Source organism: Protobothrops mucrosquamatus, unplaced genomic scaffold (genome assembly GCF_001527695.2).
Source record: "Protobothrops mucrosquamatus isolate PMUCROS unplaced genomic scaffold, P.Mucros_1.0 scaffold367, whole genome shotgun sequence".
Classification (NCBI taxonomy): domain Eukaryota; kingdom Metazoa; phylum Chordata; class Lepidosauria; order Squamata; family Viperidae; genus Protobothrops; species Protobothrops mucrosquamatus.
In genome coordinates this window covers 571,941-595,798 of record NW_015386701.1, presented here as the reverse complement: position 1 = coordinate 595,798, position 23,858 = coordinate 571,941, and the positions used below count along the sequence as shown (strand labels likewise).

Sequence of the window (23,858 nt, the reverse complement as noted above, 5' to 3'; positions counted from 1 at the left end):
ATAAGGCATTTGATAAAGTAGACCACAACCTACTCCTTGGTAAGCTAGAAAAAGGTGGAATAGGCAACATCACCACCAGATGGATGACAAACTGTATTCAATGAGTAGTCCTCAATGGCACCAATCCACATGGAGAGAAGAAAGCAGTGGGAAACCACAAGGTTCCATCTTAGGCCCAGTACGATTCAATATCTTCATAAATGATATGAAGAGAGGGAATTGAAGGGGAACTCATCAAATTTGCAGATGACACCAAACTGACAGGAGTAGCCAATACCCCAGAAGACAAACTCAGGATCCAAAAGGATCTAGGCAAACTTGAACAATCGGCCCTATCCAACAAAATGAGTTTCAATGTGGAGAAAAGCAAAGTTTTACATTTAGGCAGGAAAAATCAAAGGTGCAAGTACAGATTGGGTGAGACCTGGCTTAAAAACAGTAATTGTGAGAGGGACTTTGGAGTCCTAGTGGATGATCACTTGACTATGAGCCAGCAGTGTTCAGCAGCAACCAAAAAAGCTAATACAATCCTGGGTTGTATAAACAGAGGCATAGAATCAAGATCATGCGAAGTATTAGTACCGATTTATAAACCCTAGTAAAACCACAACTGGACAACTGCAGCCAGTTTTGGCCACCATATCACAAAAAAAGATGTTGAGAGTTTGGAAAAAATTCAGAGAAGAACAACTAAGATGATCAAAGACCTGGAGACTAAAAGATATGAAGAACAACTGCGGGACTTGAGTTTGCTAGTCTAAAGAAAAGAAGAAATAGGGGAGACATGATAGCATTATTCCAGTATCTGAGGGGCTGCCACAAGGAAGAGGGGGTCATGTTCATCAGAGCACCAGAGGGAAAGACAAGAAACAATAGTTGGACAGTAATTGATTATTACCATATTTTCCGGCGTATAAGACGACTTTCTAAACCCTGAAAATCTTCTCAAAAGTCAGGGGTCGTCTTATACGCCCAGTCGTCTTATACGCCGGAAAATACGGGTATTCTATTTTGTTCCTTTACACATGTGGTTTGGCATATTACTCATCAAGTTTTATCTCCCCCCCTCTCTCTCGCTCAAACTCTATATTTTAACTGGAAAAGTTGGGGGTCGTCTTATACGCCCAGTCGTCTTATACGCCGGAAAATACGGTACTGTTTTTTCACATCTGTTCACATATCCCACGATCATTTTAACTGCATCATCTTGTAATATTTTTTTTAAAAATGCAGCTCTTTTGTTAGCAATATTTTCTAGAATCCATTTTGCTTTACTTTCCAGAATATGTGCTATCATCCCTGATTAAACTTTCATGCATATCAATAATGTTTAGATAGTTTTTGTAAACCTCTTCTGAATATTTCCAATATTGCTTCTTTAGTTCTACTTTTCAAAGTAAATTAATTTATTTCATTTCATTTCATGGCCACCTGACTCCTCAATGATTCTGGGTAGCATAAAACAGAAAATAAGAAAACATTGCATATAAAAAGATCATTACTGACCACACAACCAATCCAACACACTGTAAAAACAAACTCAACTAATAGGGACTCCACAATGTCCTGATTCCAAGGCCTGGGAGAACAACCAAGTTTAATGACTTTCTGAACATCAATAGCATAAAAGATATATGAATATCTGGAGGATGTCTTTCCAAAGAATAGGTGCCACAACAAAGTATATTTCTTGGAAACCATTAGGTAACACTGTTTATCAATGGGATCCAGAGTGCATTCGCTTTGCTTGATCTCACTGGAGATATTTACCTTGCCTTTTATCACATAAAAATTCACATAAATCTTTACCTTGGTTTTCTATAATTGTCTTAAATAAAACTTTTGTCTTCCTGTTCAACTGCAATCATCTTTTCATTGCTTAGTTAGAGGTAACTCCTTGCTCTTCTTTAGGTGGATTCCCCCCCCCCCTCCGTTTCTTTTGTTTGCTTTTTCCATTCCTTCGGCTATTTTCAAATTGACCAATTTAGCTTGACTTAAATTAAATTGCTTCAAATACAGACCTGGCTAAGTGATTACCTGTCATTAGGAAGAAAATGGATGAAATGCTCTTCTCGATTATTTTTAACTTCCCGTTTGCATTTGCTGTCATGGACAATAGCATTTTTTGGATTGACGTGAATTATGAGGAGACATTGATTCTAACAATGGCTATATTTTTGCTTTACACATTTGTTCCATCATAAAGTTTTAGGAAATTATTGTTCTTCTCCCTTAGAGTTATGATACAGCTAATTGCAGGGCAATAGAACCTGTTTACCAGTTAGCTACAGAGACAGTGACAGTACTGGGAGCAACAGCTACCTCTCTCTGTTCATCCTCCATTGCACCCAGCTGTTTTTCCTTGCTAACAGATGCCTTCAAGTGTCTTCAAATGACTTCAAGTTTCTGTCTTGGGTTGAAAGTTAATGCCATACAGAAATGCGCCTGGAAGTTTCCTATTCTTGTGAAATAAGTGTCCATTTTTCAAACTTATTCTTGAGATGCTTAAGAATTTATTTCATGTTTCTCTTGTTGGTGTTTCTAAGCTTAGTTGTTATTGGTGGCACAATTCTTTTGGCTTTGTTACATGTCTTTCTGTCACTTTTAAGTTCCCTTGGTGAGCATGGTGGCTCATGTGGTTAGGATGCTAGGTTGGCGGTTAGCAAATGTATGTTCAAGACCCAGCTGCTGCTGTGGGGCAGGCTGAGCTCCCATCACTCACTCCAGTTCCTTGACACGAAAGGAGCCCCCACAGATATCCCCCAGGCAACAGGGATGTTACCAGCCAGTGGCGTAGCATGGGTTGTCAGCACCCGGGGCAAGTAATTTGCGCCCCCCTCCACAGTGGGCGGCGTCGGCGACCCGGCGGCTCGGATCGGATTCGCACAGCCAGCACTGCAGAGAGAGTGAGTGAGCCAGGCAGGGGCAGAGAGCTGCGAGTGCGAGCGCGCCCCCCCAGATGTTGTGCCTGGTGCGGCCGGGCCCTCCTGCACCCCCTACGCTACGCCTCTGTTACCAGCTAATCCTTTCAACCTGGAAGCACCTTAAAAGGTGACTCTAACACGAACAGGAACGGTAACTTTCCTTGTTGCCCACATTTCCCAAGCTGAACCCAGTGGAACTTCAGATTAACTGATATATGGGAAGGAAATCGATACTGAAAGTAGAATAATAATGACATCCAAGTTCCTTGAAAGTACATCACACTCTATTCCAAATATTTCACCAAATTTCTCTTGCCTTTTAAAAGGCATTTTGGAAATGAATTATGTTTCATTAAAGGGAGAAAGTATTTCTTTCTTTTGCACCATGATGGTAAAAAAACTTAAGTAGACAAAATCTATTGAGTTGTATCAACAAAATCTACTAGACATTATTCAAGCAAAGTTAAACATTTTGCTGTTCCTGTTGATAAAAATATGGATTTAACCATCAAGCACAGATTGGACCAATATCATTGGCAGGCAACCAGTTTCTGCTAGTCATTAGGCAAAGCTTCCTCATGATAAAAAATGTTCAAAGCATGGAATAGTTTTTAATTGTTATGAACGGGCAGAAACTGGATTGACAGATGTTAGAGATTTATAAATGTGGTTAGAAATTCCGAGATTCAGAAGAGAGTTTGCCCAAAATGACTTCTTAAATATTGTTTTAGGATCGAATTCCTACAGCATACTATGCTGCAGTGTGCCTTACTTGATCTTGGCTTAGTGATGTATGAATTCTGTCCCTATGGTTTTGGTCTAGAGAAAATGACAGTCTATTGCTATTTATTCAAAAGTAGAATCAAACAAACCATGGTTTGGTGCAATGGGTGAATCTGATTTATGATCCTATTAACATTATGACTAAGAAGAAATCCAATTATGCTGTCATAAGCAGGAATACATTTTTTTTATTTTCTACTGAATATAAAAATAAAGGCAACCTCTTACTATACCTTCCATCTTAATTGCTTTACTCATTCTGGTTTTCTCTGTACAATATTTGTTTTTCATTTGTTTGTTTAACTTTTACCATAACATGAAAGTATCAGTTAAATAAAAAAATTAAATTTGATTTCTATGCACGAGTAAGATTCTAGCAAAAGAATAACATTAAAATAGAAAACAATTGTAAATTGATTTTTTTCTATGCACAAGTAAGATTCTAGCAAAAGAATAACATTAAAATAGAAAACAATTGTAAATTGATTTTTTTCTGATCTATATTTCATCTGTTATTATTCTATAATGGAAAGATCTAAAAGGTTTTCAATCCAATTTTGACTTCAAAGCACAGAATATGATTTCCAAAACCATAAATCAATATGTTTTCCTACAAACAAGTTCTGAAAGTAGAAAAAAAAGTATTGTTATCTTTTATAATTTTTTTTGTATTTTCAGATTGCAAGGACATACTCCAGAATAAGGCAATTGAATTAAAATTCTGATTTTAACACTGAATAAAAATTATCATTGTCGCCATTTTAAAAGACAGAATTGTAATTAATTGGATCAGAATCTCTTGTAACCTCAAATCATCGCTATCTCCTTGCTTTTGTTTGATGATTTTTTTATGTGGTGTGTATGTGTTAGTTTTCAAAATACTTATATCCAGATGTCTTTTGGAAGATCAAAAGTATGATGAATAGTCTTCTATAATGGATCAAGGATGCAATTAGGTATTTAAGCACAGTCTTCCACTGTATTTACATAATATATTCTGAATCACGAATCCAATTAGAACTTAAATAGTTCATGTTAGGGTTGAGACTATCTATGATTTTATGACATTTAGTACTGGAGTTTCTGTACTAGCTTGCATATCATAATTTGTAATATTCCTAAATCTATTTTATCATATCAATATTGTGCTATATTAGTGTATAAAGTATGTAAATCTACACGTGCATGGAAAAATAATTGTTGGGTCTAAGCAACTAATCTGGTTAAAATTCTGCAACTGTCTCAATTTTCTTTACATATTAAAAGAACAATTTAACAAAGAAATGAAAAATATCACTCCATGGTAGCTTTATATAACACATATGACAGTTGTCCATTCTTGAGCACTTAGCCAAGAAGCTTGTCTGAAGGGCGCCTGCTCTCAGAATGGGCACAAGTACACATTAGATGGAAAGGCTTTCCTGGCCACAGTTGCCACTGCTTTGGACAAATTTCAAATGTTGGATTTCTCCATAAAAGTCACATGTGATTTGCACTACCTATCAAAGACAAAATGACTAAGGCACATATTGAATCATACATAAAGAAATATGACTCTCCTAGCCGTTGATAACTCCATTCAGACTGTCTAGATTTGTATGCAGTGACATTCAGCAGTTTGAACTAAAGCTATAATCTTCTATATTTCAAACATGATCTCTTTCACCACGCTCTGTTTGCTGTTTAGGCCTTTCACATTATCTAATGCCACAACTCAAATTTATTATAAGGGGACTTTCGGCCAAAGGGCTGAATAGAACCAGGCAGACTTCACTATCCAAGTGATAAGGCCTTAAGCAAGAACTTTTCTGTTTCCTCCAGCCTTTTGTACCTCAAAACCTGAACTTTTATTTTCCTGTATGGTCTGCCACACATAAAGGAAAGTGCTAATTTTCTATGATTGTATAACTGGGAGTCATTCTTCCTCTTCCCTTTGTCCCTTTTATACATGCAGATGCTTTCCAAGAATTCTGGGACCAATATTGATCTTGCTTCCCCTTCATGAGAGTGCGTCATCATCCAGCCTTGAACCCAAAGAAACATGCAGTAGAAATGCAAAGGCTTCTGGAAGAAGATGTGTTTTCTTCCCCAAGTCCTACCCCGTGGCTTTAATTTCGCTCACTAGAGAAATTAGCTACCTTGAAAATAGCTGTTAGTAACTGTGTGTGACCCTGACTTGTGCAAAGCACACTAAAGGAAATAGGCCTAATTGCATAAGGAAATAATTTCTCCTTGAAGCATTAAAGCAGCCATGGTCCTCTAGCTAGCAAATGGCTTCAGAGGAGTTCTCCTATAGCAGGGGTGGGCGTGGTTTTGGCGTGATGCATCCGGCCCGCAGGCTGGCAGTTTGACATGATGCCTCAGATGCCTCATTTCCGGTGGCGGTTTGGTGGCCAATCTTTTCATAGGAGGTGGGGCAAAACCAGAGGAGGAGGAGGAGGAAGGAAAAGACAAAGAAGGAGGAGGCACAGATACAGATGGAGGAGAAAAAATGTAATTACTAACCTTAGATTGGGGAAAAAGTCGCTATACATCGCGTGACGTCACATGACGTCGTGAATTTGACATGCCTGTCCTATAGGTATGCAAGTAAGCATTCACAAAGATCACTTCTTTGGGAACTAATTAGGATTATGCAATGCTTTGGATTCAAAGGCAAAAAAAACACCCCTTCTGCGTCTTTTTTCAAGATTGTACAGCTACTTGCTGCTGTGCAGTGCTGGGGAAAGAGGCATTTAGTATCAGAAGTTGCAGACAGATCAGTATGAGTGCCCTTCAAGAATCTCTTGTTATTGAATCCAAAGCACTGCTAACCTATTTAGGTGTTTATGTCTTTTGTAACTGGCAATTGCTAATAAAATAAGAAATGAAAACAACAATAGCAACAGCAATGAACGAAAGTTATTTTACAGTCTAAGAGGGAGTTTTCATTTTATTTATCAAATTGTAGGGTTTTCTACATTTTTGCACTTTATCTAAAGATCATATAAACAGAGACATTGGTATTATGCAAATGTAATATAAAACTAATAAGAGAAGTCCATTAAAAATCTTTTCTGGACAAAACTCATAATCAATAGACTATTGAAAGGACCTTTTCATTTTTTTCCCAGTTAAGTACTTTGGTGTCAATAAAAAATATCAAAAATTAAAAATACAAATTCTTCTAGAAGCTATCTTTATTTGAAATATGTTCTTCTTCTGAATCAGTAATAACTCTTTAAACATTACCTCCATGCATTCATCTTGTTGTTCATAGTCAACTTTGTGTCTGTTTTCTTCCTATTTGCTCCCTGGATTGTTACACACAAACTGCCAGATAAGCAAAACTTGGCAACAGTTTTTCCAAGAGACGTTTCAGAGGCTGTAAATCAGACAGAAGTGATGCTATTTTTCTCTTGCTAAGGGAAATGAATTTTCTGTCTCTTTTCCTTTAGAGAGCTGATATAGGCATTTCTGCATTAACTATTACACCAGATCGGGAAAACGTGGTTGATTTTACAACTCGCTACATGGACTACTCAGTGGGAGTCTTGCTGCAAAAGGCTGAAAAGACCATGGATATGTTTGCTTGTTTGGCACCATTTGACCTCTCCCTCTGGGCTTGTATAGCTGGCACAGTCCTGCTTGTAGGACTCTTGGTATATCTTCTCAACTGGCTTAATCCTCCACGGCTTCAGATGGGATCAATGACCTCAACAACACTCTACAACTCCATGTGGTTTGTGTATGGATCCTTCGTGCAGCAAGGTAAGAAACCTACTGTATATGAATCTCATGATGCACTAGGTGAAATATATCTTTTGAATTAATGTAAGTATATAGTGTATTAATAGTCTAAAACTACAAGAGACATAGTTCACAAGGACATGTCTGGGAAAAGGAGAAACAAGGAAACAAATTGTGTGAGAAATACTTGCAATTAATCCATAAATGCTTCCTGAAAGTGAGGATGGATGAGCTGGAAGAACTATTGGTCTTCCCATAATAGTAAACAAGAAAGAAAATAGACCACAATAAGAAAGAAGTATAGGAAACATAAAGAAAAACAGTGATCAATAAGCAGGAAACTGCTATAGAAAGAAAAAGACTAGAAGATAATAAAGAATGAAAACAGCTAGATATCAGAGACAAGTTGCTGCAGATCTGACATCCTTAAAGACAGAAACTGGGTAGTAAAACTCTCTGTGGACTGAAGAAAATTGAGATCTTAGTCCACAGTAATCACTAGTACTAGATAGGACTCCATCAACTTTCCATCTCTCTTGGCAGGAATTGAACATTTTCTTTTCCCTAGCAGTCTTAGGAGTAGAACAGGACCAAGCAGCAGCTCTTTGGTCTTCAAAAAAGCCAACAGCTGGAAATGATATCAGAACAAGACCCTTAAATACCCAGAACAAACAGGAAATAGGAAAAATAAGGTCATGGTGTAATAAAAATAATACCTAGCTAGATATATAGGAGAAGACAAAATTCTAAGGAAAGAGATATGTATAGCAGCAGTTACCTGCAGAAACTGTTAGAGAATGGATCTATATTGAAACTGTATTTGAGCTGCAAAATCCTAGAAACACTAGATTGCAGCAAAGAGACATAGAAAACGTTAATTCTCCCATATGAAGTTAGCTCACAATTTGAATGTTCTGAACTTACAGCTTCCAGCTTGTACAACAGCTGGAGGATGTGGCCTCTGTACAATTACATCCTGTGTTCCAATTGCAAAACTTTCTGGATCAGAAACTTTGTGCATGGTCACCCGTGTCCTCATCATCTCATGCTTAGACTACTGCAATTCACTGTCCATTGGGTTGCTGTTGAAGACCACTTAGAAATTTCAAATGATGTAACATCAGCTGCCGAAGTTGTTATGGTTAGATCAAAATTTGTCCATGTACCACTACTACTTTAGGAGCTGCATTAGCTGCTTAGCCTGTTAGCTTTTGAGTGCAATTCCAGATACTGGTTATCATCTTTAAAGCTCTTCATGACTTGACACCCAGATATTTGATCACCTTCTCTGGACTAAATCTTCATAACCAGTGAAACAGAAAGAGTGGGCTTCTGAGAGGGGAACGTGGGGACAGGCTTTCTCATTGAAGTTCCCAGTTCTATGGAAAAACTTACCCCAATAGTCAATTTACATCCATATTATTGGGCTTCCAAAAGGCCATAAAGACCTGGCTCTTCAGGAATGTGTTTAGGGATGTGAAAGTCTAAGCTAAACCTAGATATGGTGCAATCATTAAACATTCATTGATTGGTATGTATATTTTGGATGTTTTAATCCAGCAATTTGGCATTCAGTAGAGCTTATGGGAACTGATCAGCATAGAAGCTTTAATAAGTAAGCAAATAAAGAACGAGTGAGTGAATGAGTGAGTGAGTGAATGAATGAATGAATTTGCTGTTTCTGATTTTTGTAACTCAGATATCATATACCTGCATTCATTAGAATAGACAAGTAGGCATGGTATGGAAAGAATGAATTGTTGGAGAATAAGAGCAAAATCTAAGTTATATACAATGGTAGTTCTGTAGGTAGGTCACCCCTTCCCCTATATGTTCTTTTGTTCTCCGTTATTCCCTGAATTATGAACCCTTGAAATGAATGTGAAGTATATACTATAATATCTTAATATTTTTGTTCCTAATTTTTAACATGTGGTACCAATATAGCCATCAAATGCCCTTCCTCTTTTTCCCTTCCGTAACCAGAAGTTTAATATAGTTATTTCATCAGGATCTATGACCTTGTTAATTTGAACATACAGAAGAAGAATGAAAGTTACCTGAGACCTTCTTCTCCAATGGACTGGTAAAAAGTAATTAAAAGTACATACTGACAAATTTCCCGTGATCTTAAATTCATGGCAAAATTTCCTAACCAATCCATGTCTTTAAAATAAAGATATTTTTTTCAGGCCATAATTTTTTACAGTTGAGTGAATGAAAGCAGATTTTCTCTGTTCAGCTTCTATACATTTGCGGGCTCTGTTAACGCATTATTCATAACATGAAGGGGACTCTTTGCTGAGACACAGTTAGAAACCAACCTCTTAGGCCTCAGCCTCAGTAGAGCTTGTGTGTCCCGCAGCTGCCTTACTTGACATGCATCTGTCCTCTGCTGACTTGTCTTGCTTCTACTCTACTTCGGACCTGGTTATCTCCGAGACCGCCTTCTGCCACAGATTACCTCCCATCGGCCGATACGCTCCCACAGAGTGGGTCTCCTCAGGGTGCCGTCAGTCAGACAGTGCCGGCTGGCGACCCCCAGGGAGAGGGCCTTCTCTGTTGGAGCCCCCTCCCTATGGAACGAACTACCCCCAGAGATCCGGGTTATTCCGGATCTCCCCTCCTTCCGCCGCGCCCTCAAGACATGGCTATTCCAGCTAGCGGGACTGGCCTAAGGGATATTTTAATTTGATTTTAATTTGATTTTAATTTGGTTTTTAACATAATTTTAAAAAGAAACTGCAAAAAATCAATATTTCATTTTAATTGTATTTTAAACTTAGTATTTTGTATGGTTTGTCTGTTTTTTAACTTGCTGTAAGCCGCCCTGAGTCCGTCAGGAGAAGGGCGGGGTATAAATTTAATAAAACCTAAAACCTAAAACCTAAACTTCGCTTAAACCTACTAAGTCTTCTCCTGACCTTGTTCCCCCTGTTCTCTCCAGCTTTCGGATTTATGCCCACTATTCCCTTTTTTAAAAAAAATTGGCTTGCATTTAATAACAAATTTCCTTCCTTCCTTCCTGATTTGTCACAAATCAAACGTGAACAACATGCAAGATTGAGCTCTGAAAATTAGTAAAAGAAATAGAATAAGAAATTCAACTTTTCCTTTTTTTAGTCAATGCAAGTATTTCTCTGCCAAAGATGCCTTATGCTTTCTAATCAAGCAATGTCATTGTTTGTTTCAGTTTCATCACCGATAGAGAGGCATTAATTCAGGTAAAATGTCAAGCATTACAAGTCAACAGAAAGATGCTAACTTATCATTAATCATTAAAAATAAAATTACAGATAATGACTCTGCTTTCCACTCTCCTAATACTGCAGTAATTATCCCCAAAGTATAAGAAAATTAGAACATAATATCCAGTATATTCAGTTCTCTTCTGGAAATAAAACTAGAATACCAACATTTGCTCTTTGGAAAGCCATCTCTTTAAATAGGTAGTCAATAAACAACAGAGAAGGGATCCATCTATAGACCGGTCAAAATCTCCTGAGCTGGTTTCTGTGTAACAGAGATTCTCATTTATCACTTGCTTGGGATAGCCATTTCTTCTGAATAAGTTACCTTTTCTAGTGCATCATAAATAGCCCTTATACTGACTGAGTGAACAGGCATAGACCATTCCAATCACACAATTCACCTGGCATTGTTTATTCACTCACATTAGTCACCTTCTGCTCCTATTCTGCACGTTTGTTCAACTGAGCAACAGAAGGAATATGGCAGAATAATAAGTAGGCAATGGCAGTGCTCAAAGAAAGAATTATGTATTATGTCTTATAGCTATATATATATTTCAAGTGAGGATTCATTTCAATGAAGAGTCTCTATTAAGTGCTGCAGCCACCTACTTTGATCCAGTGGAAAGGAATGGTTCCTGTGTGTGCACAAAAGTTACATCCATTGAAGTAAAAGGTCTGAACAAGGCTCTCTCTTGACAATTTGCCTTCTCTGTTAAAACAGACACACAAAGCTGTATCACAATCTGCACAGGCCTTTTAAATATGCAAAATTAGAAATGTCACTGTTTTGAAAGACATCTTCTGTAGTTTCTCTAAGGGTAATGCTTCTAATATTTTCCATAATTGCTAAACATAAACTCATATTTACAAAAGAAAATTGTGTTTCATTTTTAATATATATTCTATCACATTCCTTTTGAGCCAAGCAGAATTAAGGGAGATGTATCTCCTTCAAACAGCTGAAAAGAGGACAAGCTTTCATTTGGCTGGAAAGAAAAGCACAATAATTTAATGGCGTTCATATTGAAGTATATGAATGTACAGAATGCTTGAATAATTAAGGCACAAAGGGCCTTGAATTCAAGTATAGCAGCTCAGGAGATTCATTTATAATGTCAGCCTGCATTTCATATTCAATTTGAATCTAGCAAAAACTGCACGAGCAGAAGCCCAATTGTTTACTACTTTCGGTGAATTCAGAATTAGGATGAGGGGAAATATGGTAATTCCCAGTGACAGATTGACTGGCTACAAAGCTAAGTCTAACTTCTGTGTTCATTCTTCAGCTGCTTTCCATTCTGCAGAAGTATTGGGGTTTATTTGTTTTAGAATAGCTAATCTTCTATGATTAATTGTGATTGGCACATCTTAACCAAGGCAATATGGAAAGTTTTAAATATTGCCATGTTCATTTAAGAAATTACTGTCAACAACTGATTTCAAACATGACACAGTAGTAATTTCAGAACTGTACCTGAATGTACATACACTGAAAAGTGACAAACTATGTCTAATTCTGGTTACTAAAGCACTTTCAACCCCCCCCCCTATTGTATTCCATACTATCAATGTATCTAAAATCTGCATCTTCCTTATTTTCTACCAACTGTCATTTCACAGTCCTGCAAACGTATTCTCTCTTGAAAGCAAGAAGTAGCTCATTGAGAGTAAAAATACACATATTTGGATTCAACTAAGGGGGCAGGCTACAGTATTTCAGTTAGAACACCACAACACTGTTTCCACCTGTAACAGATTTTATATTTGCTTCAACTCCATGTGTTCATATTACGTGGCAGCTGCTGAGTTCCCATGTATATTTTTGAAACTGAATTTCTAAACCTTTGAAATCCAGTTTTCAATCATATTTTTTAGGTAGCCAGCACTGGAGACATTTCAGTTCTGATCAAATGTGCAGGATGAAGGCAGAAAACAAGAGCAAAGAACAGGGCCCTTTGTTTCACTAAGGAAGAAGGTAACAGGAACATTATGCTGGCTGGCTAAATTTTATTTCTAATCGTCAAAAGAATAATTTGGGATTCCAACTTGAGCCAGGGTTGTGCAAGAATAAATAAAACTAAGATCCAGACAGCTGTAAAGAAAGAAAAAATATTCATTCCTTAAAGTAAAAAGTTTGCCTTTAGGGACAGCTGCAGAGAAATGGGGTATAGTGACACAATTAAATAGGGAAGCTTGCCCTGGATGTGGAAGTGTCTATGTGCTGATTCTAGGGTGATACTTGAGGGGCATGGGTGTGTGTAGGTACCTGTCATCTATGATGCTTATTCTTGTGAAAATGCAGTTCCGTTGGGAGATCTAATTTAATTAACTCTGTTTGTGTTTACTGACCTTATCCTTTGATATGTGGATTAGGTCTGGGTAACTTATTTGGGGGGTTGAGGAAGTTTGAGTAAAAGATTTTCCCTGTTTGCTATTTTTACTTTACTAATTAAGTTTCAGGTTGACTGTCAATTATCTAGTGGGGTTGCTGATTCTCAGTCCATTGTGGATTCTGTTAATCTTTTAATGGAAGATGGAAACAGTATAAAGAATAAAATACATTTTTATATAAAACTTCTCACATAACATTTCTCAATCGCCTTGTCAGTTCATAGAAGGAATTCCAAACGACTAAAACCTACTGCATCCAAATATAAATCAGTAGAAATCAGACTAATAAGAAAACTGTTTAAAAGCAACTAATAGAGTCATTTCTTAGTGTACTTTTACAATAGTGTTCTGTAAGAACCTCTACTCCAGGGGTGTCAAACTCACCATGTCACGTGATGTGTCACAACATATCATGACTTTTTTCCCCTTGCCGGAGCTAGGGTGGGTGTGGCTTCCGTATGACGCCACACCCACCCTGCGGGCCGGCAGTTTGACACCCCTGCTCTACGCCAAGCTGACTTTACAAACAACCCAATTGCTTGGGTGAATTAACATTCTTGAGTTCAATCAAGAGGTGATTGGGACAGACAAACCTCTCACTGATTGATAGTAACTGTCTACACATTTTAAAACATAAGAGTCAGCCACCATGTGGCCTTATGTAATGGCCTTTGCTATATACTTCTCCTTAAATTGCCACTTTCAAAGAAGATTGCAGTTAAGAGAGATCATTTCCACTTGGCATTATTATCTACTGAAACACATTACCTTGACAAAAGGAAAGAATGTTCATCTTATTTCTGTTTCCTTATTATGCATGACTATCTTAATTGGTCCATATTTAGTAAGTATGAGAAAGAGTAAATAGCACATGATGTCAAAGTGCATATGTTTGCATTTAAAAGTTTTGGTATTAAAAACAAACCCATACTAGCAAATAGGTTTGCATTGTTCAATAATTTAAACCATCTTAAACACTGAAAATTCTTTAGAAAATCAGAAAATCTAATGCAGGGAGCTTTTGAGGACTTGGGAGCAGATTTGAATTTTGAGGTCATACTATGTTTTTTCTCCCCAAAGTTTGTCTTCTGAGAATGGTAAATCTCAAAACAGCAAGGAAAACCCATTGATATGCTTGCTTCCTTTTGTTTAATTCTTGGGCTTATTTTTATGTGTTTTTTTCAAATAATAGGATAGGATTTATCTGAGACTAGAGGCCAGATTAACAGGGCTGCCTGGTGCTTCAGATTTGTTATCCAAAGCACAGGCATGCATAGGAAGACAAATGTAGACAGCATCTATCTGCAACACCTCAGAGATGTTTGCTAAGATCTTGAAAGTCCTGCCAAGTCACCCCAAGAAAAGGTAGAAATGTTTTAGATCTTTAGGTGTTTTAAGTGGAGGCTACATTCATACTGCGGAAAGCTCTAGATCACTTTTGAAGATTTGAGTCTGAAGTATTAAGACAGGACATAAAGCAGGACTTAAGTCATAAAACAGGACATGAGTCTTAAATGAGTGTATCAGAGGGAGAACAAAAGGAAATGGAAGAAGTCAAAACCACAAGTTCATTTGTCGGTCGCACAGAGGTGTTAAAGTTTAAAGCTCTGCTACAGCTAACCACATGTGTCACTATGTCTCATCTATAGCTAACTACAAGTATGTTACAGGAAATTTAGGCACTTAAGAAGCTGTAGGTAGGAACTTTAGCAAAGATATGTTAGCTACGGAAAGGGGGGCTGTATGCTGTAAGGGGGCTGTGATTCAAAGCAACCAATCCATGCTACCTGTTACATTTCCGTGTTTTGCTGTTTCTGATGAGAATATATAAACTTGTGTTTTGTTATGAGAAGCTGTTCAGATGTGGCTACAAATATAGTGCTCTGAACCTTTGCGCAAATAAACCAACTTCTTTTGATTCCGTGGTCTGCAAGAGTATTATGTTGCTGTAATTATGATAAAGTGTTGCTAAACTTTATTAAATTAGATTTTTGGGTGGTGCTTTATTTTGTAACGAGTTTTCAAATTATTCTGTTTAATTATGAAATCCTCCAAAAAATGGAGTCTTAGGGAAATGTTGCCGGGCACATTAGGAACTCAGGGCCTACAGTCAGAGTTAAACCATAGGCTCAATTAGCCCAACAGCCTGTCTCCTGCTGTAATTTTGAAATACCTCCAGATACCCAGAAGCAGGATATGAAAGTAATACTTGTATCTTGGAGTTTTCCCCGATTGATTATTATTTATTTGAATCACACCCCCTTTATTGTTTTTACAAATAATTCAAGGTGGCAAACATATCCAAACTACCCCCCCTCCTTCTACTAAATTTTGTTACATGGCTCTTATAAAGAATTTGGTACTCACAAAAGCTTGTGCCTTTTAGTAACATTTGTTAGTTGGAAAAGGGTGCTATTAGGTTCCTTCTTAATATTTGCCACTGCAGACTAACGTGGCTCTCTTACCACAGTAGATTTTATACATGTCCCTTTAGCAAAAAGACAAAGGAATCTCTTTTTCATCAGCAGTTTGTCTGTTTAGTGTGTAGTGCAGATGGGTCTTTCCTTCCCGTTTTGTTATTCCTAGAACTCAGACAATGGAGTTTTGGGGCATTTTTTGTTTGTTTTAATCCTGACATTTTAATATTTCTCCATTAGAGAAGATGCTTAGGATTTTGAACACATTCAATCCCTTTTAATTCATCTCATTTTTGTTATTTTAAACAAAAGAAAAGAAATAGAAATGGTTAGGTGGGGATTCTTTTGAGAATTCACAACGACAAGAGAAGCTCTCTTCAAAAAAACATTCATATGCAGTATTCATTTGCAAACCTGGGGGGCCAATTTCCATCTTGTAGTTTATTTCTGAGATGACTATCTGGTCACACCATAGTTAAATGATGACGCATGGTGTGTTATAATTCTTGGAAAGAAAGTTCAACCATTAAGGATATTAAATAAATTACAGATAAAATGACCTTCTTGGGGGGGGGGAGTCCTCTCTGAAATAGGCAGACATGACTTTGCATGCTTCTTGAAAGGGGAACAAGTAATTTTGCAAAAGCCAGGCAGGAGTCTGTCCATTTTTACTGTGAATTATTTTTCTCATTTTTCCCAGCTTTTTTCTTCTGCAGAGGGAATAAAAGAAAAAGTGATAGCTTTCCTGCTGTATTGCAGGAATTGTGATTTATTATATTCTTTGTTCTCCACATCCAGATGGAGTCTACTCTTTAAACTCAATGAATATTAAAATATGTACCATATTGGTACAAAACAGAAAGGACAATTTTGGATGTCCTTGTCAATCCAATCTTACAACTAATTAGCAGTAATCAAGAACAATCAGGTGTTTTATCAACTGATAACATGTCATACTTCTGCTGGCAAGAAAATAAATAACTACAATAGCTCCCCCCTTTCCACACACATATGGCAAAAATTCTACAGATGTTTATGCAACGCCCCCCCCCCCCCAAAACAGATCATTGGAAAGCATCCCTGTTGTGCAGATCCAGATTCCAAGCTCTGTTGGCAAGAGTCACCGGGTAATTGAATCCAACGGACACACAAAGTCCAGAAAAGCAGTCCAGGAGTCAAGCAAGCTGCCAGAAATTTGATGAAAATTTGAAACTTTCTTTAGTGCCCAACTTTAGCTTCAGTTACTCCTTAATTCTAGGATTTTGCACTGGAAAATAACAGTAGTATGCCATTAAGAAAAGGTTTGAGGATTAGTTCCGTAGAATTCTGTTTTCATTTCTTTATAAAACAGTATTGCATTAATTGTTTGTAGACTAAGCCACTTATGTGTATTTTTACAGCTTTGAAAATGTGGGATTGGGCTCTTAATTTATGTCATAATTGTAGTCATTTTAAAACAGGATCCACAAAGGCAATTTATTTAGTTGCTAACAAATAAAGATGGATCACCTTGTCCCTTAGGTATCTGCCTAGTAATTAAGATGAAGAGTGAATGTGTGCTTGAAGATATTAAACATTTATGTGTATGTATTTGTTTTAATATATTAGAATATATTAGAATATTAGATTATAATATATATCCCGCCCAACATCCTTAAAATCTTAGACAGGCTGTAGTATATAAAATCTATAAAACAATCATATGAAATAAAAATTAATAGCATTTTAATACCAGTTACCAGGATATAATAGTCAATGACATAAAGACAGAATGTGCTGTCAGGTTATGGCTATTAAAACATAAATTGTGATGGAATGTTGTCTAGGTCCTCAGGAAGGAGGGAGTGCATTGCAGAATAGCAAAAGACAGCAGTTTATGTGGAAGAAAGAAAGTTAAGATGGCCCCTCCTTAGTATATGTTTAATGGTGCAAGAAGTCTTCTTTAGTTTGGCAAGATTTCTGCCTATAGGTGACGAACAATAAAATAAACTTCTCCGTTTATTTTACTTGGTTTTTGAAGCATGACAGAAATACATGGGGAAAAAGTAAAATCTTTGATTGTTTAAGCAACAACAGCAATATTGGCACTCCAGAGTTAGTGTGTCCTGACAGAGAAGGTATTTTCCCATGTCTCCACTCAGACAGTGACATGGGTGGTATATGATAAATAAATAAATAAAAATGGCGTATCTCTTTCAGTTGTAGGATTCCACATAATAGGTACATACTAGGCGAGAGATAATGCTTAAGCTGCAGCTTCTGTTTAATTTTCAGCAATAGCTCCACATAATGTGCCCTGCAACACCAACCATTGTTTATCGTAGTGTGGATATTGTGCTTAAATTGTTCCTGCTCATGAAGGACCACAGCAGGTGGAGCAGTTATAGTTGGTCAAATATATTCTGAGCCACAAAAGTTACTTAAGCCTCCAATGATAGACATAAATCTAAGTGAACACTTCTTCAGGCAAGAATGGGGTTTATCCAGTTTGTAGACCTGTAAATCGTTAAACCAGAATGCTCCAATTTTATCAAGATTTGTCTCAAATTATTAGTGATCATTCAGCCCAATCATTTTACCCAGGACAGTAATTGTAAAGTAATGACAGAGTTGAGTATCATTCACATGAAGATGACATTCAAACTTCAACCACCTAATAGCCTTATTTGATGGACCCAACCTTGCATGTAAAAATGAAACTACTGAAGAACTTGGCCTTCTACTTCAGTTTTGCTTAAATGATTCAACAGATTAGCCTACCATCCCATAACAAGTCATCTTTCAGGACAATCAAAGAATGTTGGACATGAAAGTTATTGTGCTAATTGATGACCTTCTTTTCTATCTTATTGCTCATAGAAGAATAATTCCCAAAGTTCCTTAGTTCCTCAGGGATCTTCTCTTTAAGAGAGTCTATCTAACTGTCTATTTTAAGGCACAGACTACAGTATGCATCCTGATGTTATAGGGGATTTTCTACTTGCTGAATGCACTCTGTCAAACCCTTGATCTGAACAGTCAAGATAAAAAAAAGGCAAGTCTGCATGTACCAAATCAGATAAAAGCAAGTGGTTCGTTCATATTCTTAGGCTCTGAAAAAAAGGCAGCTATCAACTGCAAAGGAATGTCTAGTAAAACCATTCTGTTGGATGGATCCTTCGCCTAAATACGTAGTGGGGATAAAACATTTGGCCTTCTTCAATGTCATATAGTAAGCACAACATGATGTTAAAGTAAACCAAGGCCCAGAGGCATTCCAATAACTTTTCTAAGATGCTTCAGCAACCCTGACTAATATGCCATTGGGGAACATGGAGAATAATAAATCAACTATGTTCTGTCCTGTCTTTCTTTCCCAATACCAGCTACATGCCTTCAATGTTGTCATCGTAGCAGATACGTTTTCTTGCAGGAGATAACAATGATTCTCTCCTGAATTAATGAAGAACTCTGTATCTAGGTGGACAAAACTGGTAAGATAATTCCATTTAGACCATTCACCTATTCAGTCATTCACTGTTCAACAATGTAAAAGAAATGGTGAATTGATATGGCAATATAAAAATGGGATGGATGGATGGATGAGAGGGAGGAAGGATAATCTCAAAAACAAAAGAATAACAATTGTGAAATTTCTATTGGAAAATCCAATAGAAACCAAGATATTTGTACTGTCAACTAAAACATGTTTGTCTTAGCTTTTCAGTAGACTTAGGGTGCTGGGTTATTATTTTCTTTCAGTTATTATTTTATTCCGTTACTATTTTCCTGAGTTGCTTTTCCACTTTTAATTTCTGTGATTTTAACTTCTGAATAGGTAGTATTGTATAGCTTTTCTTCTGCATTGGGCTAAACATTATAAAGCAAACAAACAAATACCATTGTTTGAAAACCTTTAATTTTCAGAGAGAGACGCTTTTTTATATAAAAATAATGTTTTGGCAACAGGAAGGTAGCTTTTGCGGAATGTATTTGTGCCTTTTTTTTTTTTAGTTTGTCCATAGAAAAACAGTAGGAAAATAGGGCTTCAAAATTTACTTCTTTGCTGTCAAAGTTTTATAGCCTGCTCTTAGGGAAGGTTTTTAGATCATAAAAAGATGGTTCAGAGACTACATACAGGATATTGGTTGTAATGTTTTCATGGTTGTTTTTTTTTACAAACTTAAGAACCCCTTGATGGAAAGGATAGGTCCTAGTTTAAATAATTAAATAATTACATAGTTTTCTTTATGGTCCCATACTCGGTCACTATGTATTTATAGATTTTGGAGGTTGACAAGAAGATTAAAAGATTATGGTTTCCACTTTCTGTACAGAGAGAGTTGAAGTAAAAGTTAAAGTATTTGGATTACATGTTGATTGTTCTAAAAAACTGGTGTTCTTTTACTCTTAACACATCAATTGGTTGCTTGTGTTTTAAACAATTTTAAAAATTATGTGACAGTATCCACCAGTTAGAGTACAGGTAGTCCTCAACTTAAGAAACATTCATTTTGTGACCATTCAAAGTTACAACAGCAAATTGACTTATAATAGATTTCACACTTACAGTCATTGCAGCATCCCATGATCATGGGATCTAAATTCAGGCCCTCAGCAACTGGCATGCATTTATGACAGTTTCACTGTCCCATTTGTAATCTTCCTAGCCAGCTTCTGACAAGCAAAGTAAATGGGGAAAGTCAGATTCACTTAACATCTCCATGATTCATTTAACAACTGCAGTGATTCACTTAACAACTATGGTACAAAAGACCATAAAATTAACTTTTTTACAATGAAAAGGAGGACACAAATAAATTGAAGAAAAAAATATCGTAAATAAAAGAAACATTTTATTCATTGCAACAATAATACAGACAACTTGCATGTGCTTTGGCGCGCTCAGCAGCAATTCTTATTGGCTTTCGAAAGCCAATAGCGGGAATAGCACAGTTCATGCAAAAGTTGAAAAAAAAACCATCAAAAAAAGGTGCCGGAACGCCGTTCTGAGCATTCTATGAGGGGAAAAAAAGCCCTGCAGATTAGTCTTCAAATATCAAAAAGGAGGACATGTAGGAGGACACTTTTCGAGGGAGGACAGAACTTACAAAAGGAGAACTGTCCTCCCTAAAGGAGGACAGTTGGTCACCTTAATAAAATGGGGGGGAAATTCATTTAACTGCCTTGTTTAGCAATGAAAATTTTGGGTTCAAATGTGGTTGTAGGTCAAGGACATAATATCTGAATGCATTCAAAGGATAATGGCATGTGGGTCCACCTATCTAAGCAGCACATTGTCCAAATGGGATTAGCTCCTCTCACTGGTTCCAGTGGAAGTGGCTTGGTTCAGACCCAAACTGTTAAGGATTTTCAACTGGTGAGAGCAAAGAAAAAAACCAATATGGCCCCTTTCCTGTAGAACTTTTTACCTTTGGAGCTCAGATCTGCTCCACTTTTCTGGTCTTCAGGAAGGGCTTCAAAACTTTGTTTTGCCAGTTGGAGGTGGTTGATGGGATAAGAAGGACACCTTACCCTGTCCTATTGGTTCTAAATTTTATATAAATCATTTCATTCTAATTGTTTTTATATTTATTTTTTTATTGTTTGCAAACCGGCCAGAGTTGTCGTATCGATGAGATGGTTGGCATATAAATTTAACAAATAAATAAAGGACTCTGTTTTAAAATAATCATCTAATGGGCCTTGGCTGAGAGAACCAATAAATCTTAACAGACTAGCTACATGTGCAACATTATGGCTTCAATGAAATCAGTAAAAGTCTATTGTAGCTTACACTTGTAATGAAAGAGCAGAGCTGGCTATTTTCTGTCCTTATGTTTTATTACAAAAAAGCAATAAGAGATTCAGCAAGGGACTTGCTATGGGGTGATTATGGTTTCTTTTTTCCCCTACTTAAAGCCACTCATCCCTCAGTCTTGCGCCTTATATTCCCACCCAAGGCGTGCAATAATCTCCAGAAACACACCGCCTGGAGAGTACAGTTGCTTAATAAATTACTCCGTCTTACTTATCTTTCTTTTGGCATATCCCTGCTGGCAGAAAGCTATTATCCTGTGAGAATATTCTTTTCTATTGACATTTATTCTTAATTAACCATGCAGAGTCTCTTTAGGATTGTAATGTTCCAGGAGAAAATTTGTGTGACCAAAAAATGTTTTGAATGGAAGCCATCATCGTTGGCTTCACAAAACTTGCTAACCAGCTGTATTGTTTTGTATGAGTGGAAATGGGCAGTCATAGAATTAATCCAAAGCATAATAGATGTTAAGATTTCAAGAAATGGTTTTATACTCATCCACCAACAGTTGTATTGGATTCAATAACCAACAAATAGGGGAATCTACATATAAAGGTTTCAAGGAAAGACATTCATTTTACTAAGGAAATCTACCTCTGGAGATACACATTACAGGTAGTCCTTGATTTACTACCAGTTTGAAGTTACAACAGACCCTGAAAAAGGGACTGATATCAGTTTTGAAGATCTGATGTCTCCCCTCCCCCCCCCCGCAGTCACATGACTGCATTTTGGGTGCTCAGTAACTGGCCCACATTAATGGCTGTTTGCAGCATTTCATGATCACGGTGTTTATTTCCTGTTTCTGGTTAAAAAAAAAAAGGCACAATACCGAACAATGAGATTGCTTCACTATGTTTGCTTAGTGACCACCAGAAAAAGAGGTCATAAAATCAGACACATCCATGTGATGAAAATATAAGAAGATTTAGCTAAAACATATGAAGAACATTGCAGGAATTAGATATGTCTAGTCTGTTGAAAAGAAGGACTAGGGGTGACATGATAGCAGTCTTCCAATATTTGAGGAGCTGCCACAAAGAAGAGGGGGCCAACCTATTTTCCCAAGCACCAGTAGCCAGGACAATGGATGGAAACTAATCAAGGAGAGAAGCAACCTAGAACTAAAGATAAATTTCCTGACAATGAGAACAATTAACCAGTGGAACATGTTGCCTTCAGAAGTTATAGGTGCTCCATCTCTGGAGGTTTTTAAGAAGAAACTGGAATGGTATAGGGTCTCCTCTTTGAGAAAAGAGTTGGGAAGAGTTGGGAAGGACTCCAAGGTCCTTGCTAACTCTGTTATTCTACTATGATTGACTTTACAATCACCATGACTTAAGATTGAAATTGTGGTTAGTTATCATCATAAGTTGAGGACCACTTATACTCTAAAGTTGTAGGTGTAGTAATGCTAATTGCCGACAACATAAGACTTCTTAATTTTAAAAAGTGGCTTAGATTTTCAGCTATAATTACATGCAGAACCATCTGGGTTATTAGTTCAAATTAATTTCTGAATATTGTTCACAATGTTGAGAATCTTAACACAATGTAAACAGTGGATAGCTTTGCTGGAAAACCAAATTATGTGACAAGCCCCCTCCTCAGGAGAGGGAATTTTTTTTTTAATTTAGGCTGCAATCAGTTAATTGATCAATTAAGATCTCATCATTAAAAACAAAAAAATGCTTCTTTATATTTCAGGTTCACACAAATGCTAAGAAATAATGTGATTAATTCAAGCTTAATGTGTGTGGAAACCTAACAATTGTGGCTTTTCAATAAATTATAGCTAAACAAACCATGGCCTACCAAGAGTCCAATTGATTTTATATACAGGTAGTCCTCGAGTTATGAATGTAATGGAGATTGCCCATTCCATTCGTAACTTGAGAATTCATGGGAATGAATCTCGTACCTTGAACGAGATCACTCCCTGCTCATTAACATGCACATGGCTCATTAAGTGAACATGTGGTGTCTCGGGGTGGGAAAGTCCAAGGGGGGTCTAGTGACAGGACAGGCCCCAAGGCCTCCCCGACCAAGATATCTCACGCTTCCTCCCCTTTCTGCTGCTCCGGACTCACTTACCTTGAAAAGATCAGTCTCCTCTCTGCCACGGTTTCTGCCTTTGAGGGAGAGGAGAGTCGATGGAAGCTCCTGGGTGCCCGTAATATCGCAAAAGTTCAGTCAGAGAATGGGAGCCTGAACTCTCACGGTGTTTGTGGTGCCTATCTACTGCTCCCGCCCCCAACTCCTTTCCACCACTTCTGGAATAATTTTCACCAGGACGGAGACCTTGGGGAGACCAGAAGTTCTGTCTGCATGCAAATGAGCACTTAGAAACGGAGCGAAATGCTGTTCTGTCCCCCGTCCGACCCACACCCCCCAACCAGTCAGCCGAGGCCTGAAAAACTGCTCGGCACAGCCAAAGACAAATGAATTCTTGGCAGCAACTTCGTAGCTGCCTGCCAAGCCTTTACTGATAATGCACAGCAAACAGAGATAAATCCAAGATAACTTGCCAGAGTGCTTGCAACAGAATATCCAGCAAAAA

The 23,858-nt window shown here is 37.3% G+C and overlaps 1 protein-coding gene across 1 annotated transcript in view; it reads left to right on the top strand.

The window, feature by feature from the left end:
• The window catches only part of GRID2 (glutamate ionotropic receptor delta type subunit 2), a gene marked incomplete at both ends in the record, with an annotated part of 216,921 nt that overhangs the window by 27,982 nt on the left and 165,081 nt on the right, over positions 1-23,858 (top strand). Inside the window, 1 exon segment of the mRNA XM_015815692.1 lies at positions 7,145-7,457. Coding sequence (XP_015671178.1) covers positions 7,145-7,457 — 313 coding nt within the window.